Source organism: Kwoniella newhampshirensis, chromosome 4 (assembly GCF_039105145.1).
Source record: "Kwoniella newhampshirensis strain CBS 13917 chromosome 4, whole genome shotgun sequence".
NCBI lineage: Eukaryota > Fungi > Basidiomycota > Tremellomycetes > Tremellales > Cryptococcaceae > Kwoniella > Kwoniella newhampshirensis.
The window spans coordinates 1,387,759-1,415,275 of record NC_089958.1 but is presented as its reverse complement, the minus strand read 5'-3'; the positions used below and the strand labels follow the sequence as shown (position 1 = coordinate 1,415,275).

At 51.2% G+C, this 27,517-nt stretch overlaps 11 protein-coding genes across 11 annotated transcripts; 7 read left to right on the top strand and 4 right to left on the bottom strand.

Moving 5' to 3' along the window:
- Positions 1 to 460: 460 nt before the first annotated feature.
- Positions 461 to 1,940, bottom strand: IAR55_002497 (uncharacterized protein; the record flags this gene model as incomplete). The annotated part of the gene is made up of 6 exons (XM_066945610.1): positions 461 to 938; positions 1,056 to 1,216; positions 1,341 to 1,679; positions 1,736 to 1,748; positions 1,803 to 1,833; positions 1,901 to 1,940. The coding sequence occupies 6 exons, from the start codon at positions 1,938 to 1,940 to the stop codon at positions 461 to 463; spliced, it is 1,062 nt and encodes a 353-aa protein (XP_066804299.1).
- A 1,850-nt stretch (positions 1,941 to 3,790) lies between these two features.
- On the top strand, positions 3,791 to 5,925 carry IAR55_002496 (uncharacterized protein; the record flags this gene model as incomplete). The annotated part of the gene is made up of 3 exons (XM_066945609.1): positions 3,791 to 3,938; positions 4,023 to 5,754; positions 5,817 to 5,925. 3 exons carry the CDS (start codon positions 3,791 to 3,793, stop codon positions 5,923 to 5,925), a joined length of 1,989 nt encoding a protein of 662 aa, XP_066804298.1.
- A 1,231-nt stretch (positions 5,926 to 7,156) lies between these two features.
- On the top strand, positions 7,157 to 9,854 carry IAR55_002495 (uncharacterized protein; the record flags this gene model as incomplete). Its single annotated transcript, XM_066945608.1, has 3 exons — positions 7,157 to 7,505; positions 7,574 to 8,155; positions 8,215 to 9,854. The coding sequence occupies 3 exons, from the start codon at positions 7,157 to 7,159 to the stop codon at positions 9,852 to 9,854; spliced, it is 2,571 nt and encodes an 856-aa protein (XP_066804297.1).
- A 541-nt stretch (positions 9,855 to 10,395) lies between these two features.
- Positions 10,396 to 12,225, top strand: IAR55_002494 (uncharacterized protein; the record flags this gene model as incomplete). Its single annotated transcript, XM_066945607.1, has 2 exons — positions 10,396 to 10,424; positions 10,527 to 12,225. The coding sequence occupies 2 exons, from the start codon at positions 10,396 to 10,398 to the stop codon at positions 12,223 to 12,225; spliced, it is 1,728 nt and encodes a 575-aa protein (XP_066804296.1).
- Positions 12,226 to 12,448: 223 nt separating this feature from the next.
- On the bottom strand, positions 12,449 to 15,589 carry IAR55_002493 (uncharacterized protein; the record flags this gene model as incomplete). Its single annotated transcript, XM_066945606.1, has 10 exons — positions 12,449 to 12,596; positions 12,664 to 12,973; positions 13,027 to 13,195; positions 13,251 to 13,600; positions 13,665 to 13,777; positions 13,831 to 14,416; positions 14,475 to 14,641; positions 14,699 to 14,822; positions 14,881 to 14,959; positions 15,014 to 15,589. 10 exons carry the CDS (start codon positions 15,587 to 15,589, stop codon positions 12,449 to 12,451), a joined length of 2,622 nt encoding a protein of 873 aa, XP_066804295.1.
- A 306-nt stretch (positions 15,590 to 15,895) lies between these two features.
- IAR55_002492 (uncharacterized protein) lies at positions 15,896 to 18,193 on the top strand (the record flags this gene model as incomplete). The annotated part of the gene is made up of 4 exons (XM_066945605.1): positions 15,896 to 16,139; positions 16,205 to 16,618; positions 16,701 to 17,468; positions 17,529 to 18,193. The coding sequence occupies 4 exons, from the start codon at positions 15,896 to 15,898 to the stop codon at positions 18,191 to 18,193; spliced, it is 2,091 nt and encodes a 696-aa protein (XP_066804294.1).
- Positions 18,194 to 18,478: 285 nt separating this feature from the next.
- Positions 18,479 to 19,746, bottom strand: IAR55_002491 (uncharacterized protein; the record flags this gene model as incomplete). The annotated part of the gene is made up of 4 exons (XM_066945604.1): positions 18,479 to 18,611; positions 18,664 to 18,714; positions 18,775 to 18,836; positions 18,937 to 19,746. 4 exons carry the CDS (start codon positions 19,744 to 19,746, stop codon positions 18,479 to 18,481), a joined length of 1,056 nt encoding a protein of 351 aa, XP_066804293.1.
- Positions 19,747 to 20,897: 1,151 nt separating this feature from the next.
- IAR55_002490 (uncharacterized protein) lies at positions 20,898 to 22,027 on the top strand (the record flags this gene model as incomplete). The annotated part of the gene is made up of 2 exons (XM_066945603.1): positions 20,898 to 21,116; positions 21,332 to 22,027. The coding sequence occupies 2 exons, from the start codon at positions 20,898 to 20,900 to the stop codon at positions 22,025 to 22,027; spliced, it is 915 nt and encodes a 304-aa protein (XP_066804292.1).
- A 183-nt stretch (positions 22,028 to 22,210) lies between these two features.
- Positions 22,211 to 23,678, bottom strand: IAR55_002489 (uncharacterized protein; the record flags this gene model as incomplete). The annotated part of the gene is made up of 6 exons (XM_066945602.1): positions 22,211 to 22,294; positions 22,360 to 22,433; positions 22,487 to 22,580; positions 22,662 to 22,758; positions 22,830 to 22,941; positions 23,009 to 23,678. The coding sequence occupies 6 exons, from the start codon at positions 23,676 to 23,678 to the stop codon at positions 22,211 to 22,213; spliced, it is 1,131 nt and encodes a 376-aa protein (XP_066804291.1).
- A 666-nt stretch (positions 23,679 to 24,344) lies between these two features.
- On the top strand, positions 24,345 to 24,865 carry IAR55_002488 (uncharacterized protein; the record flags this gene model as incomplete). The annotated part of the gene is made up of 3 exons (XM_066945601.1): positions 24,345 to 24,469; positions 24,635 to 24,671; positions 24,782 to 24,865. 3 exons carry the CDS (start codon positions 24,345 to 24,347, stop codon positions 24,863 to 24,865), a joined length of 246 nt encoding a protein of 81 aa, XP_066804290.1.
- A 608-nt stretch (positions 24,866 to 25,473) lies between these two features.
- On the top strand, positions 25,474 to 27,413 carry IAR55_002487 (uncharacterized protein; the record flags this gene model as incomplete). Its single annotated transcript, XM_066945600.1, has 5 exons — positions 25,474 to 25,792; positions 25,897 to 26,015; positions 26,100 to 26,225; positions 26,300 to 26,495; positions 26,551 to 27,413. The coding sequence occupies 5 exons, from the start codon at positions 25,474 to 25,476 to the stop codon at positions 27,411 to 27,413; spliced, it is 1,623 nt and encodes a 540-aa protein (XP_066804289.1).
- Between the last annotated feature and the right edge of the window lie 104 nt (positions 27,414 to 27,517).

Here is a 27,517-nt window from a genome sequence, read left to right as displayed (position 1 = left end):
GATTGCCGAAGCAAGACAGGATTAGAAGATCAGGTTCCTTAATCCCCGCGACTTTGGATCAATGTCGCAGCGTTGGACGCTGAGTCACCGCAGCTGACCAAGAGATACTCTGGATCGCTCAGCAAAATGACACACCCTGCATGTTATGTCTTAAAAATAGAAATATGTCAAAGTCAAGAATAGGATATTCCCATAAAAAGGTATCATCTCGCAATCTGGGTATATATGATAAACCCCAATCGATCTTCTTCTACTTGAAAATCCTGCACCTGTGATCATCCCATGGATTCACCCAAGACGAAGTATCACTCGTAATCGCTGTGACTGGTCACAAGACACATTTATGTATTGCTGATCAAAGATGCCGCCCTTCGTCGACAGCTCAATCGCCCGCTCTTCCCACTCCCCTACAAGGTCCTTCTAGGACGGGATAGTTCATTCTTCGCCACCTTGGACCAGCTCAAAATCTTCTTCTCCCTGCTGCAGGCTGAGGTGTGGGCGCTTGACCCACCGGCCTGCCCTGCTGGGGAGGTGGAGCTCTTCTTGGATCATACCCTCCCTGAGGTCCACCTACGGGTGATCTCATAGGTTGTCCCTGCGGTGGAGGCGGAGGTCTATAACCACCTTGAGTTTGTGGTGGTGGCGGTCCTCCATTTCTCAACGCCATTTGAGGTGGCGGATTTTGTCGATACGTTTGAGAGAGGTTCGAAGCAGGGTTCTGCATTTGGTAGACTGTCGAAGGAGGAGCGGAAGAAGAAGCGATGCCAGGTCCGATTGGAGAAGATGCTGATCGTGGTCCGGAATAGGCTGGACCGACTCGTTGCAATGGTGCTGGGACAGGTCGAAGAGAGGTCGAGGCGGGGGGTATGGGAGCCGTTGCAGTAGAGGCGGGGCCAAGGATACCAGCTTTCTTCTCGGCTGCTTGCAGGATTTGGTCACTGATGGACAGAAGTGCATCAGTAGGTGTACGTCGCAGGGCAGGACCAGCAATGATACCGCCACGAGATCCACGCTTTCAGGAAGATGTCGGTGGTCAAAGACGGGATCTGACTCACTCTAAGAGGTTTAGGCAAGCGCAACACACAACCCATTCCACACAATCTTCGTTTCCAACTCCCAACGTCTGCCAGACCTGCTTCTCGTCCTCGGATTTGCCAGTGATAGTGATTCGTGTTCCGCCTCCCTTCTCTGGTGGGTTCTTGGCGACCGTGCCGAACTGCAGAGTGGGGAATATCAGCAACTACATACGAATGGCATTTCGACCTGCTCGCTACCATGGTGCTCCGTCCATCTGCTCAAATATACCAACTGGTGAAGAGATCATTAGAGTACACACTCACCTCGATTCTCTTCGGGGGGATCTGATGACCAGCATATTTAAAGTAAAACATGGTCCAGAATCCCGCGTTCGGATTCGGTTTACTGATCTGATACAACGGCGTATCATCCTGGTTGATGATCTTGTAGATGGGACTCATGACTCCGGTATTCTCGATGGTCCACCTCAGATCTCGAGACGCCTCGCATCGGACCACGTTGAGAGGCTGTTTGTGTGCTGAAGTGCTTGGCAGCGATGTCGATGATGAATGACCAGGATGACCAGGACGAGGAGGAGGGAAGAGCTTGGCCACGCAGAGATCACCTCGTTCTGAAGGGGTGAGAAGGTAGTTGACGCGGTTCTGCGTAAGACGTCAGCATGGTGTCCCGTTGAGCTCTCTTTGTGAACACAATTTACCTCTTCGGTATGACTGAGTATGTCGTCAGCATGTGCACTACGCTGACGACGAACAGAGCAAACTCACAGATACGTATAAAGGATCTTCTTCGATTGACCTTGGAAGACCGATCTCATCAGCTCGAGACCCCTCACCCCTCTCTCTAGTCGTCTGGTACAACTCACCATGGGGTGTGACGATCAACGTAGGAAGATGATTTGGCATGGGAGCATGCTCCGGAGAGGTAAAGCTACAAGTGATGGTGCATCAGCGGTCGCGTATCGCTGAAACTGGTTCAGGCCGCCCTCCTTTCGTCGCTGGATGATCCACTTACACGGTATATATCGCTGTTTTCGTCATTAACAATTATATGATCAGACGGTGTGGGGAATGGGCGGAAGACGGTGATAGTCGAGTAGGTGGTTAAGGAGGGAGGGAGATGTCGAACAGGGTCAGTTGCACTATTTTGTGATACATGTCTACCGACGCAACCACATGAGGTCCGTGCGACTCACCCGCCATGATCGCGTCTACTGCGTATCAGCGAAAAGTCTAAGCCAGCTGCTTCCCCAGTCTTAATCGGCTACGCTGTCCGGTCTATATGACGCTGAGTCGGTCGAAGATGGTTGATATAGATGGACTCCCTCCCTGCTCCGTTCTCTTCCTTCTCCCTAACGTGTCGTGTGTCGCACTTGATCGCGAGCGCAACCCGAGTTCCGAATGTATCGGTCAACCGCGTGTATGTGGTATAGAGTATGTGATGGCGATCTTTCGGTCGGTCGGGTAGAGAAGCAAGGCAAGGATGGGTGGCAATGCTGTACAAGTGTATGTATGAAGAATATGATGGTAGATCTTGTGATATTTCTGTTTACTGGTATTGTTTATTTATCGGTTCATCATATGCAAGTGCGATCTGGTTGACGTTTCGTTTTATTGTTTCGCAGTCACTTGGCGTTTTCTGTCCTCTGCACCTGAACCTGGTGTAGCTGTCGACGGGAAGCCGTCTTGTAGTGTATAGATGGATGGATTTGAGACCGCAAAGATGATAGCAGTGCTATTGGAGTGTGATGTGCGCTGCCTGCATCGATGAGCTGCCTGCTCTACCGTATCTCCGAGCTGGAACTGGAGCTGGAGCTGGAGCTGGAATGACCGACTCTGCCTAGGCTGAGTACGTTTTTTCTGGTACCTTGTACCATCGACACATCATCTCGAATGCGTTACTCGGTGGCGCCTACCTCATTACCTTATTGATTGATACCAGCCCCTGATTACCCGGGGCTTATTTGATCCATGAGAAAGACCGCCACATTCAGGATAATCCCGCATTCCCAGGTCAATCGCCGAGGGATAACTGCGGCGTCTGAGATCCCCCTGCTGACGTAATACCGTTCATCACTACTAACTTACAGCATAACCCGATCCGGATACGTGACCGAACTCCGAGAGCTGTCATGGTTATGTGTGCTACAGTGACGTTTGGTTCATGCCCACCTCTGGCGCTTCTGAGCCCTGCATACGACTATCCCCTCTCCGCTTTCCTAGACAACATGACAAACCGTGATTCCGCTTCCTTCATCCATCAGATCAATCCATCGTTATCCCCTCGACGTGTACTCATCACCTCTCTGATTCAGTTGTATATCCACCCGTCCATCATCATCGTCCGTCAGTGATTGACACAAATATCCCATGCATTGCCCGCACCCTTGTGAGTGATTGATCCCAAAGCCCCCTTAGCAAGCTGTACATCGGCATGCCTCCCGCTGATGCCGTGTTCATGACGTAGCCTAAAGATACAAGTACTCGAAACATATTCACTGCAATCCTGCAAAGGTGATACCGCATCACTGCATTCTCCATACATGTCACCACAGCAGTAACTTTCGCAAAAACATATACAAATCCCGCTCCGTCTTCCTCTCGAGCGGACATTGCGATCACACCTGGCCGACAAGGGTGTTAGCATTCTCGTCACCAGCGTTCAATAGCTTCATCGTCGCTATAAAAGCACGACACAGCGATTTCCTCGACGTCCCGCTGTCAGTGGACGATTCGGCGTCGAGTGTAACGCGATCATGGCTATACTCGCCAAACCCTCCAGGTCATATGCGAATGTCGAACACGATGCAGATGGACTAGGAGCTGTCGGCACAGGACCATATACTGCTGACAGCAAGAAGAGCTCAAAAAAGAGCGAGGGAGGCTTCAAGACGTACAGACCTCGTGAGTATCACATCCAGCTCTAGGTTCTTCCATTATGTGTATGCGGAATGTCTCTTCACACAGGGCACTGACGCGTTTACGCAGCTCTGGCTGAAACACACATTCGGCGGCCGCTCGGTTATGACCCACATCCAACCTCTCATTTTGCCCCTCTTCCTCCGGCATTCCATCTCTCGTCCAGACACAAGAAAGATCAGGCTCTTGCAGGACAACGTGCAGAACTCGACCATATACTACAGCCGGGCTACAAGTCATTCTCAGGTGGTCTCGACGGCGACGGAGATAGCTCAAGCATTGCAGGACCCAGCCGGCATCCTTCCAGTCGGACGGCAGGAGGACTGAACGGTGTCCTGGACCGGAAGGGAAAAACGACCAACGGATTGGGCTTACGTCCATCCGCTTCAATATCCAGTTTCAATGGCGCAGCCAACGGCGGAAATAGCAGACGAGCGGGTGCACTTGGTGGAATTTACATCGATTCCAACGGGAAGGTCCATGATACGGAGTTCGACCCCTTTCAAGGCGTGGCAGAGATGTCAAGAGCCAAATCGAGAAGAAGGAGTGCATTCGGTGCAGACAGGCGAAAAGGAAGCGATTCCGCATCTTCTTCCGAGACGGGTAGCGAAGCGGATGACGGACCGGCATCGAGAAGAAGCACCGAGACTGGAAGAGAGAGCAAAGACGAAGAAGAGATCAGGAGAAGATTGGAGATGGAAAGGAAGAGATTGGACGATGTGTCTGGCTATGCAGCAGCGAGACGGAGAAGCATGATGTCAGAAAGGAGTGGACGAGGTACACCGTCAATCCGATCCGGTGAAGACGGTCCACTTTCCGCATATAGTGTGAGTCTCGCACCGACTGCCAACCGGACAAAGTCGCAGCAGGGTCATTATATCCCTTCGCCCCTGTCTCCGACCTTTGCGAACGAAACGTCCTCCGCATCCATCTACACTGCCAGAACCACCCCGACAAGTCATGACTTCGCGCACCATCGAGAGGGCACCCCTCCTGAGAAGTCTACGGAGACCACCGCAAAGCCGAAACCGGAAACTAAGAGTAAAGTGGAAATCACGAAAGATGGAAGCAAGAAAATCACCGGCTTTGATGCACCGGTCACGCCGGCACTCCCGTCGACGCCTTCGCTTAGCAACCATCTCTTCCCTCCGGCTACTGCGCCAGAGTCAGCACGATTCAGCACAACGTCCCGCGGAAGCTCGGATGTGACGAGGGAACGTGAACGAGAGCGATTACCCAAGCCCACCGAACGGCCGCGAGAGGAACTGTTCCCTGAGACTCCCGCCCAAATCAAGCGTCGAGAAGAACGAGAGCGTCGCGCGGGTGGTCGAAGCGCTTTGTCAAGCCGCGCCACAAGTCTTGCGGTCGACACTTCACTTGCTGCCGCCGGCACTACTTCTCGAGGAAGGATCTTGCCAGAAATTGAAATTGTCGAAGATGACGATCCGAGAATCATCTTCCCGCCTGAGGGCAAATTGACAAGAGTACAAACACATCACGATCATGTTATAAGAGGGCCTTTCAGTCATGCTCTCAATGCTCAGGGTGGTGGAGGATCTGTCAATGGACCGCTCGGCGATCGAAGACCAAGCTCGACAAGATCGTACAATGGTGGCGCTGGTGGTGGTGGCGGCTCTGGAAGCAAACCACCTTCGACATTGATCGACGAGGATGGTGGCTATCTCCCCACCAGATGGGCAAACGGGGATAAGTCTTTGAGAATTACGGATGACGACAGGGAGATGTATAGACCGACCGAATGGAAGCACGGTGATCCGATGGGCAAAAATGATGAGTGGAGGTGAGTGTTGTAGTGTTTCAGACATTCGCGTCAGTGGAACGAGCTGACAGCATTCTCGATAGACCTGGACCTAAAGACGCGGTCAAGCGGAATCTCAAAAATATAGCCACAAGCGCAAGGTTCAGTCTCTTCAGGACCAAGAAGAAACTGTTGAGGAAGGCAGAGATATAAGGTGGGAGGGAGAAGGGTGGGGTAGGTTGTGAAGATTGGTTTGAAAGAAAGCGGAAGAGTCGAGTGTGCCGATCTCGGCTTTCTCGAGCATCGAGGCAGGAGAGGTGATCATGCGGTTCATGCTTGCACAGCTTGTACCACTGAGCTTTGGGGATGATGGGTTGTATGGTAGTCTGTCTCACATCGGATGTAGCTGCTCTTCGATCATGAGACAAAGCAGTGTTTGCGTATCGTTGTGAATTGTCCATCCGACCTGCACTGTTAGCTGATTCCGCTTGGGTCTGATTGGCTGAAAGAGGCGGTTTGCATTTACTGTTTTTCCGGATCGTGTTGTGCAAACGGACCATTGACAGCCATATGTACGTGAGTCTAGACTGATTAGGAGAAGTACATGTTGTCGCTGTGGCCGAGATTGTGTGATGCGCACGTTTCCCCCATCGAGGAGGACCGTGCGTTGAGGGAGATCGGATCGCCACATGGTATCATATTCTCCATTTACCATAATATATCTATCTGACTGCATAGCTCATCAGAAATTAGCAGACACAGCTAATTACTACTACTACTACTACTACTACTACTACTACTACTACTACTACTACTACTACTACTACTACTACTACTACTACTACTCGTAGAGCGTGTTGATTGTGTCTTCAGATTGTGTTCTACAGCATCATCGCGTTTCAAGAGGTTGAGTCATATTCTGAAAAGAACGGTGCCACACGCCAAGACCAGAGCCAAGAGCCAAGAGAAAACTTCCGCTCTTGGCTGCCCTTGGCTTTTTTATCCTTTACCCCCTTTCCCTCTTGGCTCTTGGCGCGGATCCCACAGGACAGACAGACACAGACTTTTGCCGTTTGGGTTACTCATCATTCTTTTCATCTTGTTACACTGCACTCTCTCTCTCTCTCTCTCTCTCTCTCTTTTTGACAGGTCGATACGTTGTCAAGCATACTCTCTGCCTTATACCGACAGTCCAGCTCACATCGAAGAAAGGAGAGTCAACCTGCAGGAGTGAACGGAGACCCTCGGAGCGGACTGCGCATCTCATCTTCAGAGAACTGAGAAAAGAGCGAAGACACTCATCCGACTACTCCCGCTCTCGTTCTCTTCTCAACTCAAGACACGATCATCCTCCGGTACGCATCCGGTACGCATCGCACTTGTCTACTTCTCTGTGCATGCAATTGCAGCTTGCTGACAGTCTCCCAGTAGTACCACCATCAATATGGCTTATCCATCTTTGCCATCTTCAGACTACCTCACTCCCCTTCCCCGTTCTTCCGAATCCGCCTCGTCTTCTTCCGCCGATCCCGAACCAATCACACCAGAACTCCAACCGCACCACACCCTCTCCTCACAACCGAACGACGGAGGCGTGAACGATGCGGACGAGCAATTGCAGTGCAAGTGGAACTCATGCGACCACGTCGCTGGGAGTCCGGACGAGCTCTATGACCATCTTTGCAATGCTCATGTGGGGAGAAAGAGCACGAACAACCTCTGCCTGACCTGCGGTTGGGAGGGATGTGGAGTCAAGTGCGTCAAAAGAGACCATATCACGAGTCATCTGCGAGGTGAGTCTGTCTGCCAGATTCGCTCAACCCCAAAATAGATCAGGTAGCTGACCAATAGGAAACGATAGTTCACACGCCCTTGAAACCTCACCCATGTTCGGTCTGTTCGAAAACCTTCAAACGACCACAAGATCTCAAGAAGCACGAACGGATCCACACTCAGGAGCATCATCAGATACACAAACTCAGCAAGGCCCCGACCTCTACCGACCCAGCTTTCAATTCGCGAGTGTCGATCTCTCACCCACGAATTGAGTTGCACCAGAATGACCGACAACGCTCCCCGCTATCCAACTCCCTTTCACCTGACAGTTCATCTTCTCGGTCAAACCTTCACCCCTCGTCACCATACGACCATCTCCTTGGCTCACTCCAAGCGACCGAAAAGTCCGTCTCGCCATCTCCTTCTACACTTGCCGCACTGCACAAAAAGCAACATGAAGAGCTTGCGGCTTACCAACAACGGGAGATGATGGTTCTTCAGCAGCTAGCGTACAACCAACAACAAAGTCAAGCTTATGCGGCGCAATTGGCGGCAGGTGAGCCGTTCTCCAAGGCTGGTCTGAAGAGGAGTCAAGATGGTGGCGATGGTTTCGAGGCGCTGTTGGCGGACATGAAAAAGAGAAAAGTCGAGCCTATCTATGATTCCGGTGAGTAAGCCCTGTTCGGAGTCAAGACGACAGATGGCAGCTGACCTCCAACGCCACAGATATGATGCACCGACTCAACTCTCTCGTTCCCCCTTCGTTGCCTGCTGGATTCCCCTCAATCCCCTCGCTGACTCCGCTGAACAACTATGGCAATCCTTCCTTCAATGGCAACTTCAGTGGCTACTCGAACGTTTCTCCTCTGCAACAAGCCGGTCTGGCTGCAGCGCCACACATCAACTTATCGGCACCGATGTCCATTCCTGAAATCAGAACAGAAGCCGATCTTGCCATGTTCAACGAGTTTATGATCTCTCTTGGTCGAGACACCGCCGGGGGACATCATGGCCAATCGCAAAATGGACATGTCCAGCCCATGATGCACAGCCTTTCAGGCTCTGGATCAGGATCAGCGATCGACTCACCACTGTCAGAACAGAGCAGCGGCATGGAAGACCTCTTCAATCCTGATGAACTCGCGTCGCTCGGACTTGCCGGAATGCCTGGCATTCCCGTTCCAGGAATGGGATCTCACGCCCACTCGCACGATGGATCGGCAAACGATCTGGCGAACTCTCTTCCAAACGAATCCCCGTCTATCTCGTTCGGTGGACTCTACCCGACCTTGAACGGAATGCGACCCCGTACTGGCAGTGCGCCTGACGTGCCAACCATGGCGGATTCTTCTAAACGACCTATCGCTGCCCTTCCCAGGGGGTCGACTGGGAATCTGCACACGGCGGTCAGTGCTAATGGCGGTGTGTCCAAATCCCAATCCCTGTCCAACATGTATGGATTCGGTAACACGCAGTTCGTGGATATGCCCGACTTCGGTCACAACAATTCTCAGTCAAACTATCTGCACAGTTCTGCCGCTGGTGGTACCGATTACAACTTTGGCTCGTTCGATTCGCTTGCTCGCTCTAAGCAAGCTCATCCTTTCCCTGTCGCCACACTCGCTCCGAAGGATTTCTACAAGAAGACTTACCGACATGTCGCTCCTCTTGGTGCAAGCGTCTCCAGTCGTGCCCGGGAGAGCGCAGAAAGAACAGGTATGGAAGATGACGAGGATGAATTGGATGACTTAGAGGAGGTGGAAGAACCAGAGGCAATGTATGGGGAGGAAGAAAAGACCATCTTGGATGACGAGAAGACGCCCAAGATCCCAGTCAGGTCATTGCTCACCAGCGATGAAGCTGATCCTGATCTCAAACTGCCTGCAATTGACCAGAGCCCTGCAACAAACGACATGGCGCGAAATACTTCGTTACCGCCGTTAAACGAGATCGGTCACTACCGATCGGCAAGCTCTATCTCCAGCTCCTCGACGCCTCGAGGATCTCCTGCGCCCAGTTCGATCAATCTTCCTTCTTTGCGAAACTTGCCTGTCAAGAGGCACACCGAGGATGACATTGTGCGCGGTGTCAAACGATTGGAGCTCGGTGGTGGTGAGGCAGTTGAGAGATCGGAGGATGACGTCGAGTCAATCAAGGACAGCAGTAGACCGTCCACCGGCAACGGTACACCTGGAATCGCCAGTATGAGAAGAAGACATGCCGCATTGATCAGAAGCTGGCTGGTTGCCGTGAATCTGGAATGGAGGAGAAAGCGACTGGAAGAGATCGACTGGGAGAGACGGAGAGTGGAGAAAGAAGAAGAAAAGGCACAGTTGGAAAGCGGACGAATGGAAGTGGTGGCGTGATTTCGTGATTTCGTGATTCCGATGTCATGGACATTTTTATCCGATTGCGATGTTCTGTTGTCTTGTAGGAAGGTGGGCGGGCTGTCAGTCTCTTGTCATTTGTACTATTGTTTCGAGCGGTTTTCTAGGAAAGAGTAGCCCTTCAGCCAATCTTGTATGTTCTAGCATTCGTATGGGTGTTGAGTATGAATATTGCCATATCAGAATCGCTCTTTGTGACAGTCCACGATATAAGAACAATGAGAATCTTGGTAGGTGGCTTCGGTCGCTCAGCGTCGCGCAAGATGCATACGGGTATTGTAAAAAGGTGATGGAGGTGTGGTTCCACAAGATATCAATATTATTGCGGGCTAAAAAGATCTCTTCTGGTTGACCTCCACCTCGCGTGCGCAGAAAGTAAGCGCGCCAGAGTTGTTCTTCCACCTCATGTTTCCAGTACGTGTCTTCTTCTTCATCTTATCCCTCGCAGAAATCGTTCGTATAGTGTGTATGGCACACACGCACACACACATACTTGGTCCTCGCTAGAGGGCATTGCATCATGTCAACCCCGTCCGAACCCAACCTATCGTGAGTCGATATCAACTCACACTGACCTCCCGGTCCAGCCTGATACTGCTTGATTCACATCTTCCCCGCATGAAGCTGACCTGGATATGGTGGCTCCATCAGACTTCGAGGCCACCTCCTATCATCCCTCTCATCACTTCCCAACGCTCACAGATTGTCACTGACGATCCTGATATCTGAACCGAAACGAACTTCTTCACTCTTTCCTCATACACCCCATCCTCCGAAATGTCTACAACAGGAGTATCTCGTCGTCCTGTCGTCGGACTTGGCGTGTCAAAGCGACTCTGATAGCACTCGGCAGTCTGACGACGAAGCCAATAAATCGACACTGACAGAAGACATGCTTGTCGCCGTAGAAGCTGGATCGTCCAAATCCACTCCAAAATCAGCACCCCGAGTCCTGGTCTCCGCCATCTCTGCCTATTTATATACTTTCCCCAATTCCACCGCCACCGCTACCAGCACCTCACAACCAACCCACAACACGCCCATCTTATACATCTCCAAGATAGACTCATCGGGCTATACGCCTCAACCCCTCCCGTTCACTCGACATCTCATCCGATCGTTCCTATCTTATTTCGTCACTTCTCTTCCGTCTGTCCGAGTACAGCTGTTTGCAAGATCACAAAGACAGTATCTCTTTGCGAATTCGGCTGACGGACCGCTGAAGAAGGTGCTGGGAGGAGCGGGGCTGTGCAAGTGGTGGAAGGGGGTTTACGAAGATGTCTGTGTGGAGGTAACGACGAGGTTGACATCGAAAGACAAGTCAACATCGACTGCGATTCCAAATGGAGACGAAGGAAAGGTGCAGACGGACTCGCAAACCCGGGATGAGAATATCCCATTGGAGGTCAAGTACCTTCTGCCAGGTTACGACGAGGTGGAAGCGGAAAACATGTTAGGTACGGGAAGACCTTTACCTCAAGGTCTGGAATGGAGATACGAGCCTCCTTTCGGAGAATCTTCGCTCTCGACGACGACGGCTTCTACGTCTCCCTCAAGTCTTCAATCATTACCGCCTTCATTGGCAACCTTGATCCCATCGCTGCCTGATGATCCGAAGACACGATTCCTGGAAGAACTCGTTATGGACGCTTCGGCCAATGCTCATCCTCACACCAGTGTTGTGGAACCAGATACGTCGAAGAGGACAGACTCGTCGGAAGACCGAGCTGGTGCAGCCAATGCCGATTCGATCGAACAGAGTACGACGCTGGCTATGGCCAAGGTAAAGACCAGAAAGACGAAAGAGGCTGCAGAAGACGGATCTCTTCGACGAGCCGCACATGTGACTCTGAGTCGAGTGTCGAGTTCAGAGTTCTGGGAACGGATGGGATTCAGACAGGAATGTGCGAGTGGAGACGTCACTGGATTCTTCACTCTGGAGAGGTCCAAATCTGGTCAAGTTACTCAAGTCGAAAAGGAGGATGATCCGGCACTTGGCACGATCCGAGACCCATCACTTCGGTCCGCTGCTGCCAGAACAACGAAAGCACCTCAGATACGACAAGAGATAACGGATCGGATCCTCACGGCACTTACGAATATCGATTTCGCGACTCTTCCCTTGGCAAAAGAAGGTACAGAGATATGGATCCGACAAGTCCGATCGCTGGTCGGGGGTGAAATAGGACCAGAAGGATGGGAACAATGTACAGCTTCAATCGATGCTAAAGATGAGGATGTGCTCAAACAGATGACAGGAGGTGGATTGAGGAGAAAACAGAGAGAAGAGGTGGTGACCATGTTACAGCCTAGAAAGAAGAAGAAGGCAGTGGTCGCTCGGGCTGGATAGGTTGTGGTGTGGAGTAACATGTAATCGTAGTAGGGCTAGGGCGAGGAAAGATATGAGCGAGAGGAGACATCAAGCAGTATTCGCGATTCCGTGTACATGTCTAAAAAGAGAGAATAGCGACACACATCAGTCAAATGCATTGGACTAATCACCATATTCCCCCTTTCACACTCTACAAGGATCATCTTGCCTCGACAATTCCACTCTTGACACCGACGCTCTGTCATTGGACTTCTGCTACCTGGTTCTGCGACTTCACACCAACACTAGGCGGGATAAAGCTCCCCGCGACCATACACAAGTTCCTAGGCGTATAATGCGTCTTGAGAATAGGTGTTCGTTTCGTCGGGAAAGTCGATAACAGATCGGCACTGTGCAAACCGGTACATCGTCAATTTCTACACCACCACTCGCGAAGCCTCAAAAACGCAGACTTACGTGTATTGACCATCATCCCAACTGCCCGAGCCAGGACCCATCGGCAAACTCCCCTGTTCATCCATACCGCTCGTTGTTCCTCCGCCTAATCTTTTCCCGTCCCCTACGAACATTCCCTCTCCCCCCGTTTGCCTCTCACCACCCGCAGATCTCACATCCCAACACCTCACTGTACTGTCCAATCCACCTGAGACTAAGACTGAGGATTCCGCCGAGAACGAGAGTGATTGCACAGGAGCTTTGTGACCTGTCATCTTTTTGATGGGTCGTGAAGAACCCAAATCCCATAACCAGATGGAACAATCCAGGCCTAGGCAGCAAGTCAGCCGCGTGATAGCGTGTCAGACTCGACGCATGACTTACCTGCACTGGCTAGTGTCTTACCATCTGGACTGATCGCCATGGTGGTCACCGCGTCGGAGTGACCCAGGAATAGCCTGACACACGCCCCTCGCTGAACGTCCCATAATCGACACGAAGCGTCATTCGAACCTGTTGCAAGGTACAGTGAATTCGGGTGAAATTTTACACACTGCGAAACGGAACCGTCAGCGGGACCGGTAGATGATTGATACCAGCTAACTCACGTTGACATCTGAGAGATGTCCTGTGTACATTCTCAGTGGAGTCACTCTGTCTGAGCTCCACAACCTGGCCGTTCTATCTCGACTGGCAGTTGCAAAGTAGACTCCCATGGGACCCCATTCCACATCCCATACAGGGTCTCTGCCGTGTCCGCGATATACCACGAGATTGGAGTACGTATCCAGAGACCAGAGACGGACTGTTCCGTCTTGAGAAGATGAAAGCAATGTTGAGGGAGGAGCAGCGGAGCCGTATACTGGGTCAAAAGAGAGAGAATAGACTGGTCCAGAGTGACCAACGAGTTTTCGCATGGGCAGACCCTCGTCTTCGACCATGGATCCATCCAAAGGATCTGACGGGAAGTCAGCATGGAAGTCAGCATCATGATAATTGATATGAACGTGGAAGGCACTCACCGACAGACGTCCCCTTCAATTTTTCACCTTTGAGACTCCACAGTCGCACGCAGCTTTCGGAAGACCCAACGCCCAGCATTGAAGAATCTCGGGAGAACTCGACTGAAGACGCACTATCAAGGTGTCATTTTGAGCGATTTGCAATGGGACAAATAGAAGGACTCACCTCTCTCCATGATCAAACAAGGTAAAAGCAACGACGCTTGGCAATACGGTCGAGCTGCTATTGCCGACTTTCCCATCCACAGCCCCTAGTCCCAATCTGATCATCTTTCGCTTGTCCCGGATTGCCTCCACCTCTCGTTTCAAATCGGGTATTCTGAACACAGCTGGGATGGGAGGATGAGTTTCTGACTCCTCTGGACTGATAAGGTCCGGATCAAGGTCGGCGTCTGGCTCCAGTTTGATTTCCCGCACGAGCGGCGCAACACCTTGACTCTCAGTAGGACCATCTCGTGATGGGGATGTCATCTCGACGTCACCATTAGCGTCATGCCCATTGGGTTGGCCATGAGGTAAGGCTGAACCACTTCGTTCAGGAGAAGCATCGCCGTTTGGGGCGTCGGCTGACTCGTCCTGCAATGTACGAGCCACCTGCTCCTTGAGCTTGTCGGTCATAGGGGGAGGGCCGAGCTTGAGGGATGTGGCGGTATGGAAATCTCCGATTGGCATATTTGATGGCAGGGCCGAGCCAATCAGTCCGCTCTTGGAAGCAATTACGATCTCATCGAGAGGTTCGGAGGTATATGTCACTGCCTCTGGTGTCAGTGTCTTTTGTGGATGATCCCCAATCGAGATATCTGGCCTTACCCGTGATGGTGATATTGGTGAAGACAATACCTTTGATGGCCTCCTTTGCTCGACCTGCGCTGCTGTGCAGGCCTGCTTCCCATTCTTCGTCAAGTCCTGCCCCGCTAAGCCATTGCAGTAGAAGATCATTCGGATTGCGTGAAAGCGGTATGACATATTTGTCCGCACTACAAGGACGATACGCATCAGCGAAGATCTCATCGTCGCTCGTTGTTTGTACGCACAGCATCCTTTGGCAGAAGGGATTGGCGAGAACATGGTCGGGTGTAGAAATTGAAGCCAAGGTGGAGATCTCTTGAGGATGTACCAGCTGATGTTGTGCGTGATGCTTTTGAAAGAAATCGCGAGCTGCAAAGGTCCACGGTCAGTCAGCTCACGAAGCATACTGTGGACCAAGACAATTCACCGGTCTTCAGGAATTCAAATTGTATCAGCTCCAGGAATGTGTGCACGAAGAGTGGGAATGACAAGGTTTCCAGTTCGGCCTAAGATTGACAAGCGTGAGCAGCTGCCAAGCCGCAATACTTCTACTCGCTTACCTTCCACATTTCTAATCCATTGTCTACCCATCTGGTATATCTGCTATACCCTTCTACACGATCTGACGAGTCCAGAAGCGACTCCTGGTTCCCTGTCCCATCTTTCAGTTCTTTCATACCGTCATCACCGTCGACCTCCCCTCCTTGAGCCGCTGAAGCCTCCACCTTCTTCTGCAACTGCTCGATGATATATCTCGCCTGAGCCTCGAACTCCGGCGTGATCCGATCTGACATCGTCGATGCTGATATTGCCTGAGCTTGAGGAATGTTACGCTTCACATTCGATTCCAACGGGACTGGTCCCGGAGCGCGAAAGATAGCTTCTTTCCCTGCTCCGCCAGCGGAAGATCTCCTGGCACCACCACCCGCAGTCGGCTCTTCCTCTCCATCCGCATGGTTCTCAGCGCCATCCGCACCTCCCTGATCGGCAATACCTTGCTGGAACATGGCGAGAGCTTTGTCGAAGCCGTGAGACTGGAGATACTCCATGACGAATTGTCGGAGAAGGTTGGGATCGGTCCGGGGAGCAGCCCCATGGTTGCTCGGCCCGGCTACGGGTGCAGGTGATTGCGACATGTGGGCACACTCGGTGCAACAACTGCGGCGAAAGGGATGATCCGGACGATGCAACCCTTGGTGATGGATGCAAGCGGATCTATGCTTGGCGAGTGATCAATAATGAGGACAATGAAAGAGAGAACGAGCGAGTACCAGCGAGTGGGATTCGTTCGAAAAGGTCACGTGACATTGTGGCTCACTGCACGCGCCTGATCTCTGTCAATCACTTGCATATGACCGGCTTCTCCCTCTTCTTCCTCTTCCAATTCATCCATGTCAAGACAATCCTAGATATAGTTTCGCGGTTGCAGCATAGTTGTTATGATGTCTCAGGAAGACCCATGGCGGGACGACTTCCGCTCTCCCTCTCCCACCTTCTCCGACTTGGCATGTGACGACACCGCCGCTGTTGGCCCACCTACACTCACCGATGCAGGCCACGATCTCCGACGTGAACTGGATCTTTCCCTTCGTGCAGACTATGCTGAGTTCAAACAGACTCCATGGACTCTCGCCGGGCAAAGAAGAGGACGGACGGGACAAGAGCCGCAGAAACCTGTCGGTAACAGTAAGTGGCATCTTCTTTCTCCCTCTCGCGTACGTGCAGAACGCTTATGGAGGAGTGGCAAAAAGTCAAAGCTGCAGGAGATCGAAACGAGAGAATCTCACTCCAACCTACTCCTGCTGGCCAGCCCAGGAACCAAGATAACCAGCTCAAAGCCTCCACTACTACAAAGACCAACCGCGGTACCACGCGAGGTAATCCTTATCCTCGAGTGAGCGAGCCCAAGCCCGCCGGTCGACATAAAGTTCCTCCCGGCCCCAGTATAGTTGAGCCTCGAGTCCGATACAGTCAATGGAGAGATGCAGATGGGTCTCGCATCCCAGTGGATCCTCGTCCCCCTCGAAGTCTGATGACTGATATGGACCGATTGCGAGACGAACAGGAGAAGAAGGAGAAGAGGAATGAAGCTAGACGGATCGCGAATACAAGAAAGAAGGCAAGGAAAGATAAGGAAAATGAACAGATTGAGTTCAGGATGATTCGTGAGTACACTACCTTGATTCGCCTCCGCCATTCACATCCTGCTTGCCTGAATGGCTGAAATTTCCTGACACCGTGCTACAGCGAAAGGAGCCGGCCCCACCAGTGGCTTTCCCATTGTGCAAGCGTTGGAAAAGCAGAAGAGCCTGCCTGCCAAAAAGAAGAGAGGAGCACCCACCAAAAAGCGAAACATCAAACCTGCTTCACCTTCGCCGCCTCCCAAACGAAAGGTTGCAGATGAAGATGTGGACGAGATGGTGACAGGTATAGTCAACCAGAAGCCTAAGTTCATCCCTTCACAAGACCACATGACCGCGGACTCGACGCAAATACCAGACGAACAAGAGACGGAGTCGACTCGTACTTTCCGAAAGCTCAGAGCAGCTGCCAGTCTAGTCCAGCCACCACACGAACGTCTGAAGCATCCACAGCCCAAACATTTCTCGCTGTTTTCAGCAGCAGATCAATTGGACAAGTACAAGTGTCGATGGGATGCTGCCAAGGAAAAGTTTGAGGATTGCTCCAAGTCCGACCCTTCCCAGAAACGCGGCATACTGGCAACCCCACCCGAAGACATCGAATGCGACGACAAACAACCCTCCACCATCACCCATCTAGCGAGTTCGGTGGTCCGAGACTTAGAGGAAGACGTCGTATCATCGTCCAGCGCTTTCCCATACAGCTCACCGCTGGCAGATAAAGGTCGCTTGACGTCCGGCCCCTTCACTAAGTCGAGGTCGTCTGGTCCACCACTGTATCCCGATCCAAATCGTAACGAGCAATCTGATGCTAGTCTTGAGGCCCATGCAACCACGAACCCGAGGGCAGTCCGCCAAGATATGGGCATTGAAGGTAGGTTTCAATCCGTCACACGATCTCGTTCCATGGCTATACGTTGACTCGTTTCACCAGACCCGTACAATCGTTTAACAACAGGCGAATACCGCAGCCAGCAACCTTCGAGTCCTCTCTCGCAAAAAAGCGGGGTTTCGCAACAGCCTGATCCATACAAGCTTGATCATATCAGAAGAGCCGGTCATCTTGCTACAGATTTGGCCTTGTCTTCCGCTAATAATAATCGGAAAGAACGTATTAGACCTGGTCAAACGATCAAAGATGTTCCGCGTTCTGAGAATACTCAGGCACTCAGCAAGTTTCACTTGCTTGAGTTATCCTCTACTAACACCCAAGTTGACAAGACCCGACGGGATCGAACCCCTCCAGGAAGCCTCAAATACTTTTGCCCAGTACCTGATACCGGCTCTACTGAATCTTCAAGGCGGAAATTCACTGTTGTTACAGTCAATGGCGACAAGTATGGCCCACAAGTCAATGCACGAGCGGAACCTTACGATCGATCAGCTTCCCTATTGGGCGTGAATCGGTCCGTGAGGTTCATTGGACAGCGGAGTGACAGAACGAAAAATTTCCAGTTCGTCCCAGCCGTTCCTCAGCAAGTCTACAACGCATCTCAAGATGACTCAGATCCTCAAGATGACCGCATGAACGCGTGGAAGCGGGCACGACCCTGGACCGGACGCTTCAGACTTCGAGCGAGCTGTGTCGATTTTTCGTAGATCACCATACTACCGTGTTTGATTTATTTGCGTACGTCGCTTTTCTTACTGACACGAAGATCGGCTCAAAGGGCTGCGTAGGCTGATCGTGTCTCAAGACTGTTGGCGAGATTGCAGCGATCTCGCATAACACCTCGTAGCGCAACTTCCTTCATGTTCAGTTAGTCTCCGGTTTCTCACAATCTGTCTTATAGTTTACCCGATCATGCTCGACTTCATGACAATGTGGATATTACTATGCGATACATGTACTACCTCCGGTGTACTTTACAACAAGTGAGATATCTACGGTGATCTCTTGAGGGCGTCAGTCTCATTTGCTCTATGTTTATAGAACTTTTCCATTTCGGTGACCTTTTCTATCCAGATATTCCGCAGTCGAGGGTCAATTCTATCTTTCCACACTTTCTCGTGAAGTCTGCCAAGTGAAGTCAGCAAGAGCACTTTCACGCAAGTGCAGATGGACTTACGCGTGTATGCCTTGTCCGACGTGTTCGTACGTCGGTTGTATTCGCTGATATCTGGGACAGCGGACCGGATGTCAGCGGTAGTCGTTGCATCAAGCAGGTCTGACAACTCACTTGCCGTCCAATCTTCCCCATGGCTGAGGGCCGCCGGACTGGTAGTATTTATTGAGGAGGTTCTGAGGATAAGTGCATCAGTTGGTCATGCTATCAGACGGCATCTTCTGAGGATGTGCTCGGGCTGCACGTTGATTGACGGGAGACTCGGAAATTACTTACCTGTTCTCTCCAGATAGCATTGAATCCTCTGACGTTCAACAGTTCTTCGTACCTTTCCCTATCTGGACGAAGCATCATGAAACCGGCCGAGAAATAATCTGCCTTCTCCGCAAACCCGTTACTACTGGCACCGATCGCTCCGAGCCCACTCTCACTCCAACCTCCTTCATCATCCCATATTTCCTCCAGACCTTTCAGTACGAGATGATCCGCATCCAGGAAGAGGATCCGCGAGTATTGGGTCATGTTCCACATTGCTAGTTTGGTATAGACGTCTTGGTATCTCGCTTCTGTTCGGGATAAAGGAAGACCAGTGACCAGATCCGTGTATTCGATAGAGGCTCCTTCGGATCTGAGCGTCTCGATCCATCCGAGGGGAGTCCGAGGTGTGACGTGTACTACGAAGGATCGTTCAGTGTCACGAGTGAGGGGACCGTGACTTAGAGAATAGAGGAGTAGGCGTGTGGAGAGGTAGTATTCCGGAATGTCGGATGACGAGAGGAGGGTCATGTATACTTCCGGTAAAGCTGGTTTGGGATGGACGATTGGTCGGTCCGTATCCTCAAACAAGGAATCGCTGGTGAGTGATTGAGCGGATTGCAGCTGTTGTTGATACACTGCAGTGAATGGAAAGGGAGGGAACTCTGATAGTTGCGATCGTAGAATGAGGATGATGAAGATGAAGGTGATCAGAACGATAGTCAGGAGTCGGACCGGTGCAATCTGTCGTGAAGCCTTTCGAGAAGCAGGAGAGGCGACATGGCTAAAAGTGATACCGTTCTCCAGGTCAGACCCATATCGAAAGGGCATATCAAGGGAGTTGTCTTCTGACTTCTAGAGCAATGAACAATACGTCGGATATGGCGAATGTGTATAGTGCGAGCATGTGAGGAAGAGATGAATGACAACAATGCATCTCTCGCTCATGAAAGGCATGCGTACACAGCTATAACAGCGTTGTTTTCGACATCACCGCACCAAGTCAGAATTCAGGTTCTACCATCGTCGCCCCTACATTTTACGAGCGCATGAGCTCGAACAACAGATAACGGTGCGGTAGGTTACGGCCGTGGGTCTAGTGCACTACATGGTATGCGTCCCAGTACCCCCAGAAATTGACGGAAGCTGAGTCTAATCGTCTACTTCATGTCGTCAGATCACACCCCTTTTTCGCTTTGTTTGAGCCTTTTTCACTCTAATAAGCATGATTAACACGAGTGTACGCAACCTGATGACATGATGGTTCATGAACACGAGGCGATAATTAAAACTGAGATCAAGACCTTCGGGTGTCCAAGGGCGATGCGGTAGTGGCCGCAGCAACTAAACGTTTTAAGGTCCCACACTACCATTCTGAGGCTGTGACAAGGATGAGAGCACAGTACGAGAGGACTTGCTCGTGCAGATATCTCAGTTTGAACCTGACGGATGTGTTTGCCCTGTAACATGGCTGAATCGATTCGTCTGAAGCGCAAGAGGACGATGAGATCATGAAACATGATATCGTTAATCGAGGGTAAACAAAGCAAAGCGAACGTCGTGGCCCTCGAATGGGCTCTAAATATAGAGTGCCAAGACTCTTGTAAGAGTGTGATAAAACCGTCGTGATCCCGCTTTCGCTCCAGCTCATGTAGGCTGTACCACTTTGAGGGAACCGCGAGACGTTCGACAGCCCATCATGTATGTGCAATGAATGCCCCTTGACATCCACATTGATTGCATCCATCATCAGGAAACCTTTTCTTCCGTATGGCGGGTCAAGATCAACATACAACGTTCGGTGGTCTTTCGGACTTTTTCATGACGAACCCTATATGAGGGTGATAGATAAGATAACCAACCTCGAGGACCAACCTCCACTCTGGAACGTGTTTTGACATCTGTGTAAAGACCAACCAAAGATCTCCCTAAGCCTCATCTGTAAGTTACCACCGTCTCAGACCTATGACCAACACCTTGAAATGTCTACCCCTACTCCAGGAGATCATTCCGCGACTCCACAAGAGGCTTCGACCCCGGTTTCGGACAGACGATATGTCCCCACACGGTCTCAGGTCCTGAGGGTGTTGACGTTGACGCAGAACACCTCGGCGATGGTGTTCTCGATATTCCTCGTTCCGCATCTGGCGAGTCCGATAGCGGCTGTTTTTGGAGGACTGCAAGTGGCAGACAAGACCATGGTGAGTGGTAATGGACTAGAGCGAGTGATCTCCCACATGCTCGCTCTCGTGAGGGGTGTATCGAAGGCATCTCCCCAGTGACTTCCGGCGATCCCGCGCTTTGATTTGCTTTGCTTGTCTCGACCCCGAATCCGTACGCCTCGGAAGGACCATATCTACTTCAAGTACTCACTTGTTCAGCCGATGGCACCATGACTTACACACGTCCACCTCAGATGATCGCACGAGACCTTTATCTCCCTCTCGAACCATTCCTAGTCTACGCCCCCCTGACCATCCACATCCTTGCCTCCCTCTCACGTCGTCTACTCATCCTCGCCTCATGCCCCACTTTCACCCTTTCGCCCCTCAAACTCCGACTCCCTCGTCAAATCCACCAGATCCTAGGCTACCCACTCATCGTCCTCGTCTCCACGCATATCCTTACGCATCGATTGATCCCTTCCTCATCGACAGCGCCTATATCGAGTATGAGTCCGAGCGAATTCGGTTGGGAGTTCGTCGGTTATAATCTGAGGAAAAGCTGGATGGCATGGGGAGTCTATCTGACCTTGATAGGGAGTGCGGTATGGCACTCGTTAGTGGGAGGAATGAAGATTGTGACGTGGTTGAGAGGAGATCGTAAGACTAGGGTGACCGAAAATTCGCAAGGACCATCGCGGCTAGAAAAGGGAGCACAGGGGGAGGAGAAGAAGAAGAAGGAAATAGAGATTGGTCAGGTAGGGGAGAAGCAGGTTGTGGTTTCGAAGAGACGGAAATTGGGTCTGAGAGGATTGATCGTCGCCCTCCTCGGGGTCATCTCCATTGGACTAGCAAGAGTGGCGTCGGATACGGGTCCGATCAGCTCAATCACGATCAAGAGATACGAAGCAGTCTATGCCCATACTCCTTGGGCACATTGGTGGAGATGACATTCTCATAGAAGATAGAAAATCGAGGAAGAGTGCATGATCATGTATGTACAAGTACAATGTATACTACAACGCATGGATTTGTTGGACTTGTCGCAATAGGTGACACGAGTCGTATGGGGGAAACGATAGGCACAAAAGGGTGAAAAGGACATTGTACGAGGGGAACGGGACAGAAGTGCGTCAACTGTTCTGCCTTGACAGCACCTTCTGGAACGACATGTTGACTTCTTTCTGGATGCGGGCAGGATCGGTAGCCTTGACGAACTGCTCCGAAATGTTAGTATCTTACCGACCTAAGACCCACCCGATCCTCAGCTAAACAGACGAACCTTTGCGTGATACTTTTCTTTGCGGCGAAGAGCTTCTTCCTCCAATTTCGCGAAATCAGCTTCATGTCGAGCGACTAGGGCATGTATCAGGATCAGCCTCATCATCAGAACGGAGTTCAGCACGCACGAGCTTTCTGCCACGCAGTCTTAGCTTGAATAACGAGACGTTGTTTTTCTTTGTGAACGACTGCGATCTTCTCGTAGATAGCCATCATCTGGTCCTGTGGGAAAAAAGTGTACCAGGTCAACCATGACTTTCATCACCACTGACACGACAGAGGTAGAGAACGGAAACGACCTACTCTGCGTTCCATGAGCTTCTCACTGGCTTCCTTCCATCCTGCAGCCGCGTTGGCCCCAGCTTGCTGATTAGAACGTCTGCAAATGTCCGCTTGTTCTCTGTTCGAGGCGAGCACATCATCGATCAGGTCATCGTCGCTCCAGTCTGAACGACTCAATGTGCATCTCACCTCAGTGTGTCATTCTTGAATGGAAGCATCGCAATATCCAATGATGCGGTGATTGACTCCAGATCGGCGGTGTAATGAGCAGCAAATGCAGATCGACGATTGGCGAAAGGAGCTATCCAAGTCGATTTCGACATCACATCAGCTTAGAAGACACCGACTATTGCCTGCAGTCAGCTGACTTTCCAGCATCATGGCCATGATATCTCTAAAGAATTGCTTCAGCAAACGAAGGGCGTGAAAATCACAGAGACCACATTCAACCCACGCTTGCTCATACAGCTCCTCTCTTTGTCCCTCATTCAAAAGCTCCTCCTCCTCCTCTTCTGCTTCTGCACGGTCACTTTCTCCCTCACCAGCTTCCTCATCTTCAGTTTGCTTCTGAAAACTTTCCTCTTCGTCATCAGGTGCGGCTTCCTGTCCGTTGTAGTTTCGCATCACTGCTAACAGCCGTAGCACAGCTCTTTCGTCCACAGAGCTCAAGTGCTCCAGTAGCAGTTTCTTCGGGTCTTGATGAACAGAACCCTTCTTCGCCGAGGACCGCTTTGGGTGGCCACTATCTTCCTCTTGATCCCCATTCGACTTGGAATTCGAACTTGAAGACGAATCCGATCCATTCGTATCCTCTTCAGTTACAGATTTACGAGATTCGCTCGATCGTTTTGCACTCTTAGATGATTTAGGAGTCAATTTGCTATTCCTCGGTTTCTTAGGTTTGGCAGGAGGTGCCATTCGTTTGGTTTCGGTCTCAGATGATGCAGAAGACAGGGAGGAAGAGGAAGAGGAAGGCGGAGGAGAAGGCGAACGGGGACGTTTTCTGGGATGCTGTCGAGCGGGGATGGTTCGTGCCATTGCTGGTGATACGCGGACTGTCACAGGTCGATGGACGACTAAGGGAGAGTGACAAGAGGAAGACGAAGGAAGTGATAGAGGAAGATGAGGGAGTGGACATGTCTGGTGGCGGATCTGTACGTGTGATACCGGGTGCGTGTGTGGCGCAATTCCTGAGGGGTTTGCTGCGTGAGATGCCAGATCGATATGTGACTGAGATTGACGTGAAACTTGGCGACTGTCGCTCCTGCATGGTCGGATCCAAGTCTGTGAGTAGTCGGAGATGTCCCAGGTTCAGCTCTCAGTGTGTACGAAAGGTGGCCATGATGCTCAACGGGACAGAATGTGTATACGCCACCAAACTCCCCTTGAGATGATGGATGATCCGAGCGCTGTAACTTGTTCACGGGGTGGATCCCTTGACGAGTTGGTGAGATGACCCCCCATACATCACAAAGCATCACTTTGGGCTTTGATTGTATCTGGAAGTACACATTCAAATCTTATCATCACTTTCATCATCATCGCATCTGGTCTATCAAGTGTAGCTTGGTGAGTCTGAGATCCTGCGCCCCTCCCTCGTTCAAAGAGCCACCGAACACCTCTGCTTCCCACCTCGGCCAGTCACACTCGCTGACCGAATTCTTTGATCGAAAGACTCCCACGATACGACTTCTCAACCACATCATGTCTAGCAGAACCAACAAAGCCATGATGAGCGAGCTCAAGATGAGGAGGCTGATGGAGCATAATCAGCGTTTGAGGGAGGAGCTGGCGAGGCCGCGTGTGAATGTCAGCGTGGCCAGTATGAAGTGAGTTGTGATCTGGTCTTTCACTTCCAATATCATTTTCTTCTTCTCTGTGGACTTCCTGGTACAAGCTGGTCTGTGTAGCTGGAGAAGATTGTGACGTGGGGAAAAAAAGAGGCAATACAGCTACACCCTTGTCCGCTGTGTGCGCTAACACGACCTTCGCAGTCTCATCAACCACTGTCAAGCTACAAAGGATCCTTTGGTGAGTCGTCGACAGGTCACTCGAGGGTAGAATACCGCAGTCCACTACTGACTGACCGTGAAACGACTTCTTTCTGCAATGGAAATCTGCACGATGATGTTCGACCACAGATCCATTCGATTTGGGGTGCTCCTCAAAAGGGAGAGGATCCTTATTCTCCCGTTGACGATGGGGCGTGCTGTTCGGGTGAGTGATGGCCGAGGGGTCACTCTTGGTACAATTGTGGTGCTGACAGTGTCTTGCCATATCTCTTCGAATCGCTCATTACAGTCATGTAATGATTCCCACCATGACTGCCTCATCGCACCGGTAACTTTACATAGATCATATAGTCCCGTTCACCTCACTCTACACCGTTCGTCCCTCGTCTCTTATCGTTTCGTCGTAACCCCCAATCATCTGCTCCTATGTATATCCTGTCGACGCATCTCTCATTGAGTCGTTGACTTGCCCCGACCCAGATGATCTCGAAGGATGAGAGTTTTACAACCCTGCGCAGCGTCATCGTCGCCGCTACTTGTTGAAACGGTGGACAGGTGGAGGCATTCCCGTCCAAAACACTGTCACAGTCTTGATTTCGTCTCATTGCGATGAACTGTTGAAATACTTGACTACTTCATCTCTCACTCGTCATTCATCATTCACTGCATTGCGTCTCCTTTGGACCTGTATCTCTTGGCCGCCCTCATCATCGCAATTTCAGAACATCGTGGACCTGATCGGCATAGCATCGTCATCTATATAGACTGTAGCTTTCCTCACATCAACTCCAATCACACTCACACACAGACATATTCCAATCATGCCAGACAATCCATCTCGACTCGAATATGCCGAAGAGGACGACCTGTTCGGATCAGAGACAAAAAAGAACGCAATCACACCATTACCACTCTTGAACCAATCCGTCCCTATCCATGCATCGAAGTCCATTCTCACTGCCGGCTCCATTTCCTCATCTTCTCGAGCACCACTTTATCCGGCGATCACGACGTCAGGGAGGAGCGCACATCGTGATGCGGAGAGTCGATTGGTGGAGCTTAGACAGATGAGGATGGTTAGGGACGGGGAGGAAAGGGTGGAAAGAGGAGTGAGGAGTTTGAAGAGTATTTGTATGACTGGTATGTCCTTCTAGTCCTTCATCATTCATGAAATCACACATCGTCTTCCGGCGATGAGAATTGCAGCAGGAGGGACGGGGAGCTGACGATATATGTGGCTCTAGTGATCAAAGCCAACTCCGCTCGGATATGGGATACTGGCGATCTAGAATACTCACTCATCAAACCTTTCATCGACGATTTACCGATGGAGCAATTAGTCGAAATCGAAGCGAACTCGCCGGTATGTCATGACGTTCTCTTCGACAGATCAGCAACCGCTTCCAAGAAATTCACACGAGCTGACGCATGACATCTGAATGTACAGCATATCAAAAAAGAAACGGACTGGTTATTCGAGGCATATCTTCTACAAGACCATCCGTTGTTCCATGAACGATGTCGAGAGAGACAAGGAGAACCAAGGACCACAGGGTGGAGAAGGATGTACAGAGTGAGTTGTCTTGCGGATCCGTTTCCAACAAGTTCAGGTGGACGGAGCCTGACCAAGCAATGCTCCCTCCGCAGAAAGCTAAAGAAGATGCGGTGGAGCGCCAACTGCATGCGGCGGACAGAGTGGCCGCTCGCTACAAGCAATTGGAAGAGGAAAAGGCTGCGAAGAGGATCGTGTATATGGATAAGATCATGCCCGACAAGAAACCTGCGAAGGGAGGCAGTGGATGGGGTCGATCAAGATCCGGTGCTGGTTCGAGCAGCGCATCCTGTAAGCTTCACGGACCTCGCCGGTTGGCAGAGAGACAAGCTGACAGTATTGGTAGCGGCTTCTGGACCTAAACCGGCTAGCGCAATAGCCAAAGCTCGAGTAGAAGCTCAACGAGCCAGGGTCGCCCTCACTCATGCTTCTGGACGATATATCCCCCCACCACCTCCCACGAAACGTCCGGGAGAAAGCGAGTTGTTCAAGAACCCTTATCTCCCTGCGTCTGCCACTTCCTCGTCCTCCCAAACTTCTCCCTGGAGTTCCGTCGTGGCGAATCACGCGCCACGCATTCCACCCCCAAGAACAACTTTACGTCAAACGCCTAGGACTTCCACTAGTGGAAATAGAGGATCATCACCGTCATCTCCTACATCACCTATACCCGGATCATTTCCTACCCATAAAGCGCCGCAAAAACGGGTAGCTCTACCTCACCATCTCTCGGATCGCGCATCACTTTTGACATCGGAAGAGCGGAAAGAAGAAGGTCGATTCAGGATCGAAGGGGATGGGAGACCGAAGAAGCAGTTCAAGGAGATACGAAAACCAGAAGTGACGAACTTCGAGGCGCCCAAACTACCGAAGGAGAAGATACCTGCCACGGTTGATTTCTTCGGAAGTCCAACGACGGCGAAGAGCAGTGCGGCGGAATCAAATCCCAGTACAAAAATGAACGAAAAGCGGAAACTTGTTCCAGAGGAAGAATCGAGGCAGACAAAAAGGATGGCAGTCGAAGTCGAGTCGCCGAGCAAGTTGCTGTCAACTCGACCGACACCTACAGGTCACTCGAGCGGGTCACCTCAATCGAATGCCATCTCGTCGATGGGCACAACATCACGGCCTACGCCGATATCAGCGGATGATACGGCCAAGCTCAATAATATAATGTTTAGAAAGAAAAAACCAATCAAAGGGAGATGATCAAGTCCAAAGCTTGGCATACTTGTTGTCTTAGAACTGCAATCTGTTGTATTCACCCACTGTGATTCATCCAGTGCAGACGGGATAACCTTGTGACTAATTGA